The sequence below is a fragment of the Condylura cristata genome, unplaced genomic scaffold (genome assembly GCF_000260355.1).
Source record: "Condylura cristata isolate star-nosed mole 26May11 unplaced genomic scaffold, ConCri1.0 scaffold00008, whole genome shotgun sequence".
NCBI classification, from domain to species: Eukaryota; Metazoa; Chordata; class Mammalia; order Eulipotyphla; family Talpidae; genus Condylura; species Condylura cristata.
In genome coordinates, this window is record NW_004567109.1 from 29,958,658 (window position 1) to 29,976,026 (window position 17,369).

A 17,369-nucleotide genomic window follows, 5' to 3' on the forward strand; every position below is an offset into this window, starting at 1 on the left:
AATGTAGAGTGTTACTACCACTGTGGAAAACAGTCAAGCAGTTTCTCAGGGTAAAGACAGAGTTAACGTGTAATCCAGCATGGGACCCACTTCTAAACATGATCCACTCCTAGAGGAATTAAAATGTGCTTCCACTAAAAATTACATACACATATGTTCACGTACAAGGCAAATTTGTCAGCTCTCACCACTTCTATTCAACATGGTAAATAGCTACTTAATTAAGACAAGAGAAGCAAGAGGCATTGCATCTTCAGCCTGGGATGTACAAATTGCGGTATATCCACAAATGGAATATCATTAAACAATAAAAAGGAATGGACATTGGTGGGGAAGCATCATGGATAAGTCTCAGTTACTATGAATGAAAGCAAGCCACAACCAAACACGAGTTTACATCGTCTACTTCTGTTTATATGACACCCTCAAAAAGAGCAGTCTAGTCTGTAAAAATAGAAAATAGATCATACTTATGTCACTAAGGGAGTGAAGATGAAGGAGAGATGAGAGCAAAGGATTACAGAGGAACACAAGGACAGCTGAGGTGATGGATATATTCACTCTCAACTTTGATAGTTCTATGGGTAAATCCACCTGTCAAAATTTGTAACAAAAGTGTGCCCTATAAATATGTGAGGCTTATTATATATGTCAGTTAGGCCTCAATAAATGTGTTTTCAAAAACTCACTATATTTTCAGATTGGTGTATTTCACTGCATATAAATCATACCTTACTATTTTCGTTTTGTGTTTTTTTTTTAAAGCACTCAGAGAAGTCACTCTACCTTGACCTGGAGTGGCTGGGCAGCCGTCAGCATCACCAGTCAGTGCACCTTTGGGCTGATCCCTTTTCTCTCCAGGAAGCAGTGTTCACTTGTCAAAATCTTGACCGGGTGGGCTCAGAGCTCCGTGAGGCCCTGGTGTCTGTGCTGTAGTCAGTCTACGGATGAAAGAAGAGCCCCAAGTAAACAGCCACGGCAGAGGGTTAAATCAGGCCAGATTTTCAGTTCAATCTCTGAGACGAAGCTTGAGCCACTTTAAATTCCATTAATCTATCCCTGTGTGTTTGCACAGCAAAGAACCTGTTGGACTTAAAGTACTGATCTCAGAGCCGTGGCCAGGGAGGATGGAGATGGCAAATATTGACGCTGGCGGCCTGGGTTCTCGCTGCAGGCTGTGGCATTAAAGCCCCTGCTCTGCTGTGGTGAAAGGCGGAGGGGCCTGGCTGACTGCCCTGGGCTCTGTGTCTTTCCGGACCCAGCTATGGAGTGCTGTTGGGAGGTTGCTATGCAGCCTGCTTTCTTCTGAAAGGAAGAGCCAATAACACAAAAAGAACAAACCTGTTCTGTGTGCACCAGCCACCTCCTGCTTACAGGCTGTGGCCCCTGGCTCAGGCTCTAGTTTTCTCTTCCAAGTAATCCTGGATGAGGAAGAACAAGACGTCGAGGAGGGGCTATGTTAGGCTTTGGACTCAGGCCTAGCAAGGTTTGGTTGTGGCTCCCTCACTTAAAAACTGTCATTTATAAAGATGCTGTGGCACAGCAAGTTGGAGCGCAGCACTGTGAAGGTGGACGTGGCCCTTTCAGTTTGAGTTCAATCCCCAGCCTAGAGGTGACCCACAAGGCCCAGCAGACCTCTCCTGTCTCGCCCACTGCTCCCCTCAGCAGTGTGCTTTGTCCATCTGCCTGTTCTTCTCCCTACTCTCTCTGGTGAATCCTCTCACGGGCCCTGCACCTCTGGCCTGTACCCCAGTTCTGTATGCATAAATACATACTCTTTAAAAATAAAAAAAAAACTTAAGGAAGCAAGTTTATGTGAATAACCAAATCAGGTTTCTAGAATAATTTTGAGGACTAGAGAAAATGGAATACAGGAAACAAGACATAGAAAAGATCACCATAGCACATGGCATGTCCTGAACAGTGGGCTGTAAGTATTAGTTGAAGCCCACACAGTCCTAACACTGCCTTTCTTCTACGTGTAGTTTTAGGGCCTCTAATTATTGATCACATTCCAATCCTTCGAGACAGTGTGGCCATGACATCCTTACTCCTGACGAGGAGGAAAGCCTTCTATCTTGGAAGGAGGAGTCCAATGTGTTCCCCCTGCTGAAAACCTGCTAGCACCTGGCCCAAAGTCACATTCACTCTCTGCATGCCCAGAATCCAGGCTTTCTTGAAGCCCAAGGCACTATTTCACACCCCAAGAGCAGTGGGGGTCCTCCCTGCCCCACACCCTGAAGCTCGTCAGCCTGGACTGCTATGTCTGTATTTTCCACTGGGCTCATCCAACCCCTTTCACCTCCCTGATCAGGCATCACCATCATTAGAAGCTTCTAGGCCTCTTGAGACAGCTTAAAACCAAGCTGTGCCCAGCCACCATGGCCCTCACCAGTCACCCACCCTTCAAAAGACCCCTGCAGAGCCTCGTTAACAGTGGGGATGAAGGTAACACTGCTGCTGAGCGTAGTGCCTGGCTCATAGTCAGCACCTGCCAGGAACACGCCACCTACATGGCGGAGGCGGCTTTTAGTGCTTGCCTGCTACTGGCATGCTGAGCAGACATGGGCACATTTCCTCAGTCTGGGTTCCTTCATCCAGTAAAATGAAGCACCTAGACTCCCTGGGGCCATGAGAGGGCTCAACTGGGGAGCAGGATAAAATGCAACTGGTGACAGTGCCCCTGGGCATTTCCCTGAGAAGAGTTGCAGGCACTGAAGAGGCCCAGGACAGGATGACCACCTGCCTTTCTCCTAGGGGGGCCCCACAATGCACCACTAGCCCTGCTGGAAACTGGGCTGTGAGCTCATGTTCCCACAGCCTCTCCCCAGCAGCATTGTTTCAGCAACCTACCTCAGGGCTTCAGGAACATACTGGCATGTGAGTGCCAGAAAGGGTCTCTAGATACTTCAACCCTGTTTCCCTGGAGATCCACATCCTGCTGGAGGAGGCATGGCCTGGGCTGAAAGGTCAAGTGCCGCTTCTCAGGCCTCCTGCTCCTCTTGCTGCGCCTCTCACACCCCACCCCACCCCATAAGCCCTGAGGCTCATGTGTTCCAGCAGTAGCTCACCCTTGCCACATCACTCTACTCCAGCAGTAGGCCCAAAACTGGCCTCTCTTCCTGGACTGTGGTCATTAAAGGTCACTGAGGCTCCGACGGTGTCCTGGTGTTGATGATACCGCTGCCCTCAGAAGGAAGCGTCTATGATGGGTGCTCCCACACTTCTTTCACCAGTCTCTCAACAGGGACACCCCTCTCTTCCTTGGAAACTCACCCACTCAAATGCCCCTTCTCTGGGAAAGAGGGCACCTCATGCTCAATTGTCGGAGCGGAGGATGCCTTGAGCACACCTGCCACAGCTTGCTGGTGCCGCTAGTGGAGAGATACACAGCTAAAGAGGCCACACCTGGGCCAGCTGCTCTGGGCAGGTGTCCGAGGCCCCCAACCAGGAGCTGGTCTTCAGGTCTTTGCAGTCAGACGTGATTGCGTCCTGGTTGCCGAGGCCCCTCCTGGGTGCTTTCAGCTCAGAATTCCCCGTCACCCACCTCTTCCTCCCTGGTGTGAGGTGCCCCTACCCCCAGGTACTCCTTGTGTCCTGGGGTCCAGCTCTCACCCCCCAGGTGCCCTGCACTTGGCTCGGCCCCACGCAGGGGCACAGGGCCTGTTCAGTCAGTGAGTGAGTGAATGAATGCCACAAACATCTGTCTCTTAGGTGCAAGTTCAAAACTCGCAAGAGGCTGACACATGAAACCAGTTTTATTAATTTCCGCTCCGTCTGTCTCTTTCAACAGGAACACTCAGATTCCACGTGTCTCTTTCAGAATAAGGAAGGGGTGCTTTCTGATCCTCAAACTCCTTTTTTTAACCCCCACAGAGACTCTACCCTGCCAGGTATAATCATGCGGGCAGCAGGAAAGCTTTGCGCTGGGACGCTGACACACCATAGGCGGGCCTGAGCCCCAGTTCCAGCACGGCCCTTGCCATTTGATCCAAGGAAATCGGTTCTACCTCTAGGCCTCCTTTTCCTCATCTGTTTAATAGGCTGTCTGTGTTGCGAAACTGGAAAGACCTGCAGGAGAACAGCTTATTCACTCAAGCTCTGGCACCAAAACGCAGTATCTGCTTCCAGATGCTGGGGCCATTTGGCTGAACAGCTGGTCACAGGTGGAGGGTGAGGAGTGGCATGGCAGAGAATGGGATGGACAGGAGGACAGTGAGGACCCTTTCCCTAGGGTGTCACTCTTTCCCTAGACTGTCTATGCAGCTCAGCGCCTTCTGGAGTGGCTTCCCATGGGCAAGATGACAGATAACCTATCTCAGGTACGATTTTATGTGAGCTGTCAGTGGGTTGACCAGTAGGCCAGGGTTACAGAGTTGAGGAAAATGTTAAGGCTGCATCCAAGCACAGCAGTATTGGCCGTAGGTATCAAAGGATGGGAAGTGCCATACCCTTCACATGTGTCATTCTACGTGAGTGCCAGACTCAAGGAGCGACAAAGTCAGAGTCTACAGATCCAAGCAGAGGAACAGATCTGCTCTGTGTGGACCCAGCAGGTTCCCCTCATCTTTGTTAGGAGCTGACATGGTAGTAAGCTCCCTGTCACTGGAGACATTCAAGCAGAGGCTGGACAACTGAAAGGAGGAGAGGCAGTTCTGTTCACCAACGACAGTACATCGGCCCCTCTAGGTGACCTCGTAGGCCTTTTGTGTTCCCTCGCAGATCCTTGTGTTCGCAGATTCAGGTGAAAGGCAACGGGTGCCATTGCAACCGGCCTCTCTGGCCTGGGTACCCGCTCAGGGTCCAGGACAGGAGTACTCGTCAGACCAGTCAGAACAGTGCTGCACTCGGTCCCTGCAGAGGCGCCTCGGGATACAGTCACAGTACTCGAAGACAATTGAGGGGCAACGCCACCACCCAGGGCTGCAGGGTGGACACACCGTCACTGAGGAGACAAGAGCCCGGGGAAGTGCAGCTGTGCGTCCAGGGTAAACCCTATCTCTGAACCCTGCGGGGCTCCCCAGAGCCCTGCCCCATCCCCCATGGGTTGACTATTCTTAGTTTCCTCTGGGAGAACCTAGAGGCCCCTCCCAATTCAAGGAGTGTACGACCTCAAACAAGCTTCCCACTCTGCTTGAGCTTCAGTTTCCTCATCCTTGAGGTTACTAGGTAACCTCAAAGTGGTTACTAATTAGTAGGAGAAGATAGACCAAGTGCCAGAGAGATGGTCCAGGCCCACATATTAACAGATGCGATTGTTTCCCATGCCTGCCCTCCCTTCTTCCCCTGACAGGGCCACAGGAGCCAGCCAGCCGCCTCCCCTCCTGAGAGTGCCTCACAGGTTCCCTCCTCTGCCCTGGACCCTGGCCTGCAGCATTCTCTCCTGCACACCCGGTCTCCTCTTGGTGAAATCATGCCCATGCTCTAAGGTCTGCTTGAAAACTGCCTCTTCTAGGAAGTCTCAGTCCCCCTCACCATCTCCTGCCAGAACCAAAACCAAACCCCAGGGCCCCAGTAGTTCCTCCCCAAGCAAGATGAGTCCTGGGGGGACACACACGTTTCACGGCTAGCTGTCTCCCAGCAGAGCGGACACTGGCCCAGCCTGCCATAAATGTGCTCAGAGCATGTTGATGAAACACCGGGGCCAAGTTGGAAAGGAAACCAGGACAGTGAAAGGACTCTGAGCTGGGGTTCAGGAGATCTGGGCTGAAAACCAAACTCCATTCCTATCATGTAGCATATTAGGTCGCCTACCCTCTGGGGTCAATTAAATTGGAGCCAGCGATTCTTGTTTTGCTTTTCTCATAGAATTGTTGACAGCTATATATCTACTTATGTGAGCAGCTGGGTTCCTGTTTCCTTATCTGTACTCTGGAAGGTATGTTGCCCACCACAAAAATGACCTCCAGAGGCTGGTGTGACAGCAAGCACCTGTCTGCTGGAAGCATTCAAATGGGGGTAGAAAACTTCTTCACACAATATAAGGAGGGGAGTCCGGGGGACCCCAGAAAATCCCTAGTCAACCTCTGGTCCCCTGTTTTAGCCCAGACTGTGCCCAGACACCCACCTGGGCTCCGTTCATCTGAACAGTCCCCACAGTTGTTGGTCCCATCACACTTTTGGTCTGAATAGATCCAGGAAGCGGGGTCTCCACAGCGGGCCACGAGGAAGCTGGGGAGGCCCTGGGGCACATCTCCTACAGAAGGACAGATGAGGCAGGAAGAAGTCTACAACTAGCCACAGCTCTCTCAGGGCTGTCTGGAGGTGAATTGTATTGGCCGAACTTGGGCTCACTCCCCATCCACCCCAGGAGGGCCCTGGAGTAGGCCCTGAAGTAGGCCCTGGAGATGGGTCCCTGGGGAGGAGTACCTGGGAGCGAGGAGTCATTGTTCTTTGGACTGGCCAGCGCTTCTGAGCCTCTCCAGGGAGAGGGGCCGGCACTGATATGGGGAGTGTGGCTGGGGTGAGGAAGGCCAGGCTCTGGGGGTGACTGTGGAAGTTCTGAGTGTGGCCAGGGGAAGGAGGCGCTGCTGGAGGGCGGCAAGGAGGCAATTTTCGAATCCCACCCGCACCTCCATCCTGGGAGATAGATTAAAACATGGCCCGTGGGGGGCAGGTCAAGGAGAGGACAGAGTTGGAGCCCATCAAAGATGCTACTAGGAGGCAGCCAGGAGCGCAGCCCAAAGGAGACATTCCCCATGTAAGGCCGTTCAGGGGCGGGATGCGGGCCCACATCATGGTGAGTGGCCCATCACTGTCACCAGAGTCTGCCAGCGGAGGCTGGGCGGCCTGTGCTGGGTTTTGTCATAGAGAGGATTTGGGCATGAGCTGGGATGTGGCTAGATTGCTTTAAGATCTAGTTTTGAGGGTCCAGGGTGCAGTGATCCTCCCCCCACTAGCACCCCCACACCAACACTACTTCACCAGGCTGTCTCCATCCTACAGAAACTACCTACTCCCTTAAATCCATGGCGCCTCTCTCCTGTCAGATCTCTCTGGTCTGGGACCAGCTCTTCTCATTCGTCCATTTATTCATTTACTCATTGAGTGGTCACTTAGCAACTCATTCCAGATACCCCTCTATGCCATGCCCTGTGCCAGGCACTGGGACACCAAGATCAAGCACACCAGTTCTGACCCAGCGGAATTCAGTCTGAACTGTGACAGATGTGCTAATCAAGGGTGACAGTCACTGTAACTGGCACTGAGACACCTGAAAGCACAAGAAGTGTGGGAACCCAAAAGAGGGGACTTAGCCTACACTGGGAGTCAGGGAAGTCTTCCTGGAGGAGGTGACAGTTGAACTCTGCCTTGAAGGATGAATACAGTTTCTCTGAGTGCAGAGATCAGACAGTAAAGTTGTTCCGTGGTGTGGGCATGATGTGTGCCTGACTGGGACAGCATGGGGGCAGCTGTTTCTGGCTGAGAGCACCGCCATATAAGCAAAGACTTGGGGGTATGAAAGTGCTAGAATATTCCAGAACAGTTGAACTTCAATATGGCAGCAGGTAGAGTGGGAGTCAGTGGCGAGGGGGGTTGGGGTGGGGGTGGCGGTGTTCCCCTGGAAAGGCTCACTGGGGCAATGGTAAGTACTCACGGCACAAAGCCTCGTCCTCATCCTCACCATAGGCACAGGTGCGGACACCATCACAGACCCCACTGGCTGGGATGCAGCTCCTTCGGTCATGGCACAAGAAACCCGTCCTGTTTGCTAGTGTCATGCAGGTCTGGGCCCCTGAGAAGGCAGGGGAGGCCCCAGAGGGTCAAGAGTGACACTTGCAAGGGTATCCCAATCCCAAATTTTCACACCCACATCCCATCCTGAGTGCGTGGGGGAGCAGGGCAGAGGTAGTGGGCTGGGCGCTGGAGATGGACTCCAAGCCTTGGCTCTCCTGCTGGCCAGTTTCATGAACTGGCAGATGATTGACCCCTCTGAATCTGAGAGGTCTTGTCAGCAAAGTATGAGCAGAGCGAACATCCCAGGGGACAGAACAGACGCCAGACTATACACAAGCTTATGTGCTGACAATCCTAGAACGTGGTGCGTGGGGTGAGCCAAATCTCCTTCCCCGTTTACTAGAAAGCTTGTTGACTGTCTTATAGGAAACTCTGGAGGACAAGCTCGACTCAAGGAAGTGGTAGTTGATGGGGGAGTTTCTGGTGCCAGGTTGGGTGTCGGAAGCCATATATTGGAGCTGGCTGGGCACCTTTATAATCTCTATTCCTGGGCACAACTTCACAGCCTGCAAAACATGTTCACATTTTCGTGTTCTAGCTGGGAAACTAGGACTTTAGAGAGGTTTGACAGACGAGGTACATGGCCAGTAACCCCAGCATGCTGACTGCCTTTTCCCGAAGCTGGGCTGCCCCACCCTTTCCCGGAAAGGTGGGGAGCCCTCTGAGGGTCTTTCTCTGAGGATGAAGTTGGGAGACACATGCCCCTTGGTCTGCTACAAAAAACAAAAGGAGAGAAACTGGCAGATGAAGTGGGAGGTCGCCCTGGCCCCACAGACTGCACATGCGCATATAGGTGTGTGCAGGTCACATGTGGGAAAGGGTGTGTATCTGTGTTTGTGCTCACATGAACCACATTTAGCTCCTAGAATGGCCTTGGCCTCCGTGATGTTCTTCCTTACCTGGGGCCCGGGGCCAGGAACGGCTTCCTTACAGGAGGTACACGAGGGAGGCCCACACACTCTCCTTGCCTTGCACATGCAAATATACACACATTGATGCACATGAACATACACAGGCTGCACACACAAGGCACGTATGTGCACACATGGGCACACACAGCCACCCTGCAAACACCGGCACACAGAGACACGCTTTAACAGAGGGATGCGGACATGCACGTGCAGACACGCAGGCACGTGAATGCAGTTCCTCACATGTTCACGCCAACCTTCAGTGCCCATGTTCCTCCACGGGCACCGAGAGGGGGTTCTACCCTCAACCCTACCTTGTCCCATTCTCTCCCACACCGGAATGCAGATGGCAGCTCTGGTGACACCTGCCCCCAGCTTACCTCCTTCCAAGGCTCTCTAGTGGGGACCAGGGTGCCTTTGAGCCTGTGAGCCCTGGGCTGTGCCCCACCCACAGCTCTAGCACCTTCTGCCCACTGGCATGCTCATGTCCCCCCTCCCCCACCTGAGGGACCCTGCATGTGTTCCCTGTGCCTGGAGTGCTCCTCTTGACCAGCTCCTCCTTTCCCATCAAGCCTCAGCCCCCTTTTACTTCTCAAGGTACCCATCCGACACCTAAACTAGGTCAGAGCCTGTCCAGATCCTCAGAGACCCCATTAGCCCTGTATCCCCATGCTTATTTGATTACTGTCCATGTCGCTTCCAAATGTTTAGCTCCATGAAGGCAGGAACCATGCCGAGTTGTACCCCTGAATCCAGGGATGCAGCATGGAAGGCACACACCCATGTTCTCTGCGGTCAAGGCCCAAACACAGCCCGGCCAGGCTCAAGGAAGAGGAAGCAGGGAAGCTGTAGGAGCTGAGATGAGGCTCCCAACCCCATCTGGATGTTAGGGAAGGCTTCCTGGAGGCGGTGACATCAGAGTTGGGTCCTCTCAACAGCTCATGTCACAGATCTGGTGGCTCAGAGTAGCCTGTGTGGGGGCCTGTCTGTGCACATACCTTAAGGAATTGTCCAAAATTCCCTTATTGGCAAAGCCAGGCAGCGCCAGGGTTCTCCCATCTCTCTGTTCCCTCCGCGCCTCCCCAACACCCTCTCTTGACCGTGTGCGCCCTCTCTGACCTGGTGCATGAGGTGGGGGTCCAAGGATGGCGACCAGCGCGAGCAGGGCTGCAAGAGCTGCCAGCAGGAGCAGCACGGAGGCGGAGAGGCAGGCCCCTTGACGTGAGCAGCAGAGACGGCTGCAGCCTGCAGCGTGGGGCAGGAAACCAGGGATGGGGCGGCCAGGATGTTCTCTGGAGCCCCCTTCCCTTGACTCATATGAGTGCTTCCTCCCTACCTGGGGGTCTGGGACAGGAAGGGCTTCCCTGCGGGAGGGGACTCTTACGCCCTCCCTGATGCTCTGGGTTCTTCTCCCTTGCACCCATCCCACTAAGTGCCTGTCCCTGGCCTGGTGAGTAGCTGGCGAGTAGCAGTTGGCATGAGGGTCCCCCAACCTCACCTCCTGACCTTCCATGGGGCTGTCTCCTCAGGAGACAAGGAGCTATGAGTACCTACCTATCAGGCCCCTACTGTGGGACAGAAACTAAATTAAGCCCTTCACAGACATTCAAGGCATTTATTTTACAGATGAGAAAATTGAGGCTCAGAGAAGAAAAGGTCCAGGTCACCTCATCTGATGTCAAAACCATGACCTTTCCACCATGCCAGCTGATCGTCCATTCAGGAGCTGGACCTCACAGCTGGGCACCTGGGAGGTCACTTTACTCTCTGTGCCTGTTTCCTCAGGTGGAAAATAAACGGGGCCATACCTTAGAGCTGTTACTGTACCAGAAAATGTTTGTACACATTTTGTACTGTTGTAGCTACTGTTGTAGCTATGGTTACACTGTTCATTGGGCGCTTACTATGTTCCGAGCTGTAGCCTAAGCACTGTGAAAGAAGATGCCCTGCCTGCTCCTTTACTTTTTTTTTTTTTTAAAAAGATTTATTTGTACATACAGAACTGGGGGTACAGGCCAGAGGCTCAGGAGCGGTGAGAGGCTTCACCAGAGACAGAGAGGGGAGCAGAACAGGCAGATCGAGGAAGTACACTGCTGAGGGGATCAGTGGGCGGGTCAGGAGAGGTCTGCCACACCATGTGGTCACCTTCGGGGCAGGTGGGAATCAAACTCACACCGAAGTGGCTTTAGCTTCTCAGTGCCGTGCTTTAACCCGCTGCACCATCGGGGAGGGCCTCCTTTACTTTTTGTTTGCTTATGAAATCATGAAAGAAGTGGCCTGGTGTGGCTGGAGCCGGGGATGAGTGTGTGTGACAGAGGAGACTAGTGAGAGAGGTGGCATAAATATAAAACCAATATCCCTACAGCCAGTAGGCGACTCCCCTGCTGCTGCTGATGTGGTGGGTTCTTGTGTTCTAGCGAGTGAGGAATAATCACTGACAGCCTGGACTGAAGGCTGCAAGCTCAGGTTTATTGCAGGAAAGACTCCTGACAGCAGAAGGGGGCCCAAGGGAGGGTTGCTGGGGGTTGGTTTCCCCTTTAGAGGTGATTTAGGGAACTCCGCTGCTCTTAAAAGCTCCTGGGGACTTCTTTCTACTTTGGGGTACTTTTCCACTGCTCTACTTGGCCCCATCATCCCCTTTTGTCACCCAGAGGTGTGAAGCAGCCACAAGCACAGCTCTTTCCCCACACCTCTCCTGTGGCTGCCAGCCCTGCCTGCCAGCTCTGTGGCTGTTGGCCTTTGCCCACTCACCGCCTGCTTTTTCATTGACAAACACAGGGTAAGCGCTAGTAACTAGGGAGACAGTCTGAGGCTAGCAGGGCAGGTATCCTGGCTGGTCACCAGTCACTGTGCAAATCGGCTAGAGCACCCCAGCAGAGACTCCCCTCCCAAGTGAGAAAGGAAGCTCAGTGTTTCACAACCACACCCACCCTGAGCCAGGAAATAAACACACACCAGTGTGGGGCAACAGAGGTACCTGGGCTTTGCAACCTGGGGACCTCAATTAACTCTCCCATTCCCAGCTGTGGTCCTAGCTTGGTAGAGCTCCCCAAACATTTTTAGCCTTAGGTCCCTCATCTGTTACTGTCTCCTTACAAGACTCTGCTCTCAGAGCTGTCCTGAGGACTAAGTGACCATACAGTGGGCCCTCCCTGGTGGCACAATGGGTTAAAGTGCAACACTGTGAGGCTCTCTGCAGCCACTGCAGCACGAGTTCAATCCCCGGCCAGGGAGGTGACCCACACGGCGTGGCAGATCTCTCCTGTCTCTCCCCTACTCCCCTCAGCAGTGAACTTTGTCAATCTGCCTGTTCTGCTCCCTGCTCTGTCTCTGGTGAATCCTCTTAACCCCCACACCTCTGGCCTGTGACCCAGTTCTTGTGTGCATAAATAAATAACTCTTAAAAAGAGAGAGAGAGAGAGACCATACAGTGCCTGGCACGTAATAGGGGTTTGATCACCTAGATTTATAGCTATGTGTTGCTAGGCAACTCTGTACCATCACACCTAGGAGTGCGATAGGTTAGACTACCTCGGTTTGTGTAGTTGTCCTTTGGGGTGTTTGCATGACACAGTCACTAACGGCGCATCTCTCAGAATGTACACCTGACTGCTGTCGTCCACCTCTCTGGTTCTGCCTCCTTGGGGGTCAAATGTGGGCCAAGCTCAATAAATGTGTGTTCTTTCTTCTTTAATAAAGGTAGAGCTCTGTCCTGCTAGCACCCCAGTGACTCCCTTGATTTAGGTGCTAAATAAGTGTGTGATCTGACTACTTTATCCCTCAAGGGCCAAAGCAACTCGGGAGCTCTTTCTTTTATAGGTTACAGGTGGACACTCGATAAATGCTCGGGCATGGAGAAATGAACAACCCTATCTAGCAAGGGGCTGCCAGCCTGATTGGCCAGGCAGCTGGGAATAGGTGACACCAGCAGAGGACAGAAGGTGGAGGCCCAGGGGCTAGGAGAGGGAACACTCCTTTGGCCACTATAGCCAATGGCCTGATGACCTGCTAGGGTGGAAGGAGCAGGCACTGACTCCCCGACCCTCATTCTTTACCTTCCTCTCTGGGTAGGACTTTTGTTCCAGCAGTAGCGCTGCCATTGATATCCATCTGCCAAGGAAACAGAGGGAGAGGTAGGATTAGGTGGGGGAGGTCCAGCCTTGGGGAGACTGAAGAGTTTTTCAGGAGAGCCTTAGATGGAACGCCAGCTCCTCACATTTCAGCTTTGCTGAAGGCCCCACACTCATTTTGCTGGGTTCGTGTTTCTGTACTTTCACCTGTACCAAGCACTCTCCCTGGACATTTGGCAAACGTGTGTCCTTCAAGCTCACGGGCACTTCCCCCTCAGAAAGGCTTTCTCTAATGCTCCTTGCGAGGGTTCTGACTTCCTCCATAGGGTTCCAACTTCTTCCATAATTCACCACCCAACTGGATCGCTGGCTCACCTGCTGAGTCCCCTTAGAATCTGGGAGGGAGCAGGGTGGCGGTCACGTTGGTGGCTCTGGGAAGCACAGGTCTCCCTTGTTTGCTGCCCTCTCCTTACCCCAGGTGGCTCCCCCAGGTGAGGAGCCACTCTTACCTGGAGAAAGATCTTGTTCATGTCTCCAGCTCCCAGCTCCAGTCTTCAAGCAGTAGGGCCTGGAATTCCTTGAGGGAGCTCTGCCTGGTCACCAGGGGCAGCCAGAGGAGGAGCAAGACAGGCGGCCACACCCTCCCTGGGCAGTGTCCTGGATGCTTCCAGCCAAGGAGGGGGTGGGAGGGCCTGGCTGCTGCTGGCTTTTCCGAGGTTTCACAACAACCCTTCAGCAGTCCCCCCCATCTGCTCCTCCGAGGACCCTAGGGGGAGAAACTGCTCCAAATCCAATAGAGAGCAGGAGAGAGGTGTAAACCTAGGAATATTTCAGGATGAGTTCTTCCTCCCTATCAGTGACGAGATGGAGGATCTCAGGCTTCCTAACTCAGGAAGATACAGGCAGAATTAACATTTCAGTAGCTAAAAAGCAGATGTCATTTCTCGTTGATGTTCTTCAGTTCAATTAAGAAATTATTCCCCACAAAAATTAGATAGCAGATATAATTTTTAATTATTGTCTTAAAAAAATGGCCAGGCCCTCCCTGGTGGTGCAGCAGGTTAAAACAGCACTGAAAAACTAAAGCCACTTCCGCATGAGTTTGATTCCCGCCTGCCCCGGAGGTGACCACATGGCGCGGCAGACCTCTCCTGACCCGCCCGCTGCTCCCCTCAGCAGTGTACTTCGTAGATCTGCCTGTTCTGCTCCCCACTCTGTCTCTGGTGAAGCCTCTCGCCGCCCCTGACCTCTGGCCTGTACCCCAGTTTTGTATGCACAAATAAATAAATCTTTAAAAAAAAATGACCATATACATTGTGATTTTTTCCAGAAATGGTGTCGATGATGGGCAAGGGGCAGGGCAGTTTGCTTACCTGACTAAACCCTTCTACCTGCCCACTTAGCAGTTACAGTCCCTTCCTCCCTTGTCTTCTCCCGGAGATAGGGAGGGGGGTCCATCTCCAGAAATTAGAGGGCTTCAGAGGAAGGCCCTCTGCAGCCTGCTTCTGATTCCTCTGGTGGTCCGACCCGTGGCTGGTCTTTTCTTTTGCTTTGTAATATAACCATCCCATCCGGAGGCATGGAGGTGCGTTAAATGGGCACCTCCAGAAAGCAGCAGCAGGAGAAAGGGCTTAACCCGAGGCCAGGAGGGTGGGTTCTCCTGAGGACCCGGTGTTGGCTTTGCCCCGTGAGTCACTTCCTTCGCTGGCCTGTTCCTTCTACCATAAGATAAAATGACTAGACCAAATGAAGACAGTGTCTTGGTTGGGAGGTTGGGAGCTCCCCATCATCAGACCCAAGGTCCAGATTTCAAGGCAAATATACACTGACCTCTGAACAACATGGGTTTGAACTAAGAGGGTCCACATATACTTGGATTTGTTCAATAAATGTCAATGAATCAAGTTTTTCAGGTTGTCTTTTCATTTTTTGACACCTCATGTTAGTAACACATAACACATCTACAGTGTTTTGTATCCCATGAGACAATATTGATGTAGGGTACTGACAGATGGTTCATCTTGTAAGCAGACGGTATTGCTAAATATAGTCCAGCATTGTAAATGTGCTTTCTCGTCCTTATGATTTTCTTAATAACATTTCCTTTTCTCTAACTTAATAAAGTAAGAATATAGGCTCTAATACAAATAACATACAAAATATGTATTAATTGACTATTTATGTTATTGGTAAAGCTTTGAGTCAACAGTAAGCTATTAGTAGTATTAGTAGTGAAGTTTTGGCGGGGTGGGGGGATTCAAAAACTATATGTGGATTTCAAATGCTTGGAGTCACAGCACCTAACCCCAGACTGTTCAAGGGTTAATTGAAGATTTAACTGGGAGTGACCCTGCAAAATACCTGGCAGGGAGTGAGATGAGAGACAGGGACAGGAGGAGCCAATAATAGGAATGTTCTCCAGGAAGTTCCCACTGTGGGCAAATGGAACTTCTGCTAGAAATTTTGGGAGCCAGGAGGGAAGATGCACCTCATAGTTACCTACAGGAGGCTGAGGAAGCTAGGGTGCTGACTTGCTGGTCGTTGACTGAGAGCTGGGACCACAGGCCTGCGTCAGGCTGGGACTGCTTCTTTGCCTACGCTGGTTTAGAGAAGGCTAAGTGGGCACAATTAGATGGCCGCTGAGCCGCCTGGCAGCCCAGGCTGGCTGCCTCTTTGAAGCTGTTTCCTCAGCTCTAAAATGGGGGTGGGGGTTTCACATCTCCTACAGGGACATTGTAAGAACTCTTGAAGGTCTTTGTAGAAGTCATGGGGAATCTGCAAACTACATCATGAAAAATCATGCATTTATAGGTAGTATTAGAATGCTGCCTAATACAGAACATCCATGTTTTATTGAAGTTTACATGCTTAACCATTAAAAAACAGATGTGAAGCTCCAATAATGACTGCTTGATGGTATGTCTTGAGGTAACATTATCAAGAGCTTGTATTGAAACCTCTCATTTCTAATCAATCCCTGATTTCTTTCCACCCAAGCCTTCAATCACTGCTGTTCAAGCAAAACAACTCAAGTATAAAAAGCACATAAGAGGCAGTAAAGTAAGTCCCAGTAATTTAGAACTGAACAAGCAAACAAAATTTTTTTGCCTTAAAATGACAAAGTAAAATTAAACAACTTCTTAAACAGGATTTCAGTAAACTTTGTTGGGAAAAAAATTAAGTCGTTAATTTCACTAACATTGGACCTGAAAAACAGCAGTTCCTTTAGTTATGAACATAGGTAATACCTGACAACAGCGGCACCCTAGGCACCAAGAAATCACAGGTGTTTAGATATCATGGTATTTAGATCTCTGTAACAATTGGAAGTATTTCAAAATAAGTTAAAATTAGTCATTTTAAAATGACCACTAGGCCTATGTGTTAATAAAGTACATGTATATGTAACAAGTTTTTTATTAATGCTTTACCATTTGCATTTTAACATAATTTCCTTTGCAACCCTTCCTGTTCAGTGCTATGTACTAGAAAACATTATTCTGAGAAGGGGTTGGTAGGCTTCACCAGATTGCCAAAAGGCCCATGGTATGAAAAAGGTTACTAACACCTGCTTTAGACAAACAAGTCATTAACATCACAAAAAGAGAAAACTTTATAGTGAAATATATGAAGCAGACTTGAACACTTATGAATTTTGGGAACGGTATATCCTAACTGTACTTTAGAATATAATTGCTGTCAGGTGTCAGAAAATTCACACCAATTGTACTATTCAGCTTTGCACGAAGACTGCATTTCCCATTGCTTTATTCATCTCTATCACTGTATATACTTCCATCCCCAGACTCTAATCTAGGACAAGGAAAGATAAAGGAAGGAAATTCATTCTGATGATACTCAGAAGCAAACATGACTCAAGTGGCAACAGGAAGCAGGTGGGAGGGTTCAGGAGATACAGGGTATAGGGTCTGGGCTGGCAAGCCTAGGATCTAATGATGGTGATAGTGGTTTGAGAATTCAGCCCATATTGGGCGTGGGACCCATGTCATAGCGTCCTGATTGCTGGCAACATCCATGCTGAGACTGAGCCCAAGTGCAGGAGGACAGCCCACGTCATCTACGGCTTACCATCCAGAAGATGAGGCGACTGGAGAGCCTTACCTGGACGAGTCCAGAAGTATATGTAGAGTAAAATGAAAGCAAATAGGATTATTTGGTTAAGTCTGGGACAGGGGACTTCCCATTTAGGACAGGTTCTTCCCATTTAAGTTACTTGCAGTGGAAAGGGAAGTTTCCTTCCTATGACTGGAAAGCACACTGTCAAGTGATCACAGAAGTTACTAGAGTTTTGCTGGACTTGCCCCTTCTGGTTTATCCTCCACACAGCTGTAGGGTGAATCATCCTAAAGGAGTTACTCTCCTGCTTAAAACCTTCCTCCAGCTTCCCACCATGCTCAGGACCATGTCCACGTTATCTGATCTGCTCGGTCCTCTACTGCTGTGATTTATCTCAGTTTCCCAATGTTTGCAGTTGTCCACCCTCTTGCCTCTGACCACACTGGCCCTACTGCCAGGAAAACTGTTCCTACATTTTGGCTGGCTTTCCACTTACCTCCAGGTTTTAGCTGGTATATTACTTTCTTGCAGCGGTTACGTACTTATGTAAGTAGGTTGGTCCATACACAGATGC

At 50.9% G+C, this 17,369-nt stretch overlaps 1 protein-coding gene across 1 annotated transcript; it reads right to left on the minus strand.

The window, feature by feature from the left end:
- Nucleotides 1-4,622: 4,622 nt before the first annotated feature.
- On the minus strand, nt 4,623-13,248 carry LDLRAD1 (low density lipoprotein receptor class A domain containing 1). The gene is made up of 6 exons (XM_004679495.2): nt 13,228-13,248; nt 12,704-12,758; nt 9,768-9,893; nt 7,598-7,735; nt 6,068-6,196; nt 4,623-4,945 (listed from the first exon to the last, which is right to left on the minus strand). The coding sequence occupies exons 1-6, from the start codon at nt 13,246-13,248 to the stop codon at nt 4,797-4,799; spliced, it is 618 nt and encodes a 205-aa protein (XP_004679552.1). The 3' UTR covers nt 4,623-4,796.
- Between the last annotated feature and the right edge of the window lie 4,121 nt (nt 13,249-17,369).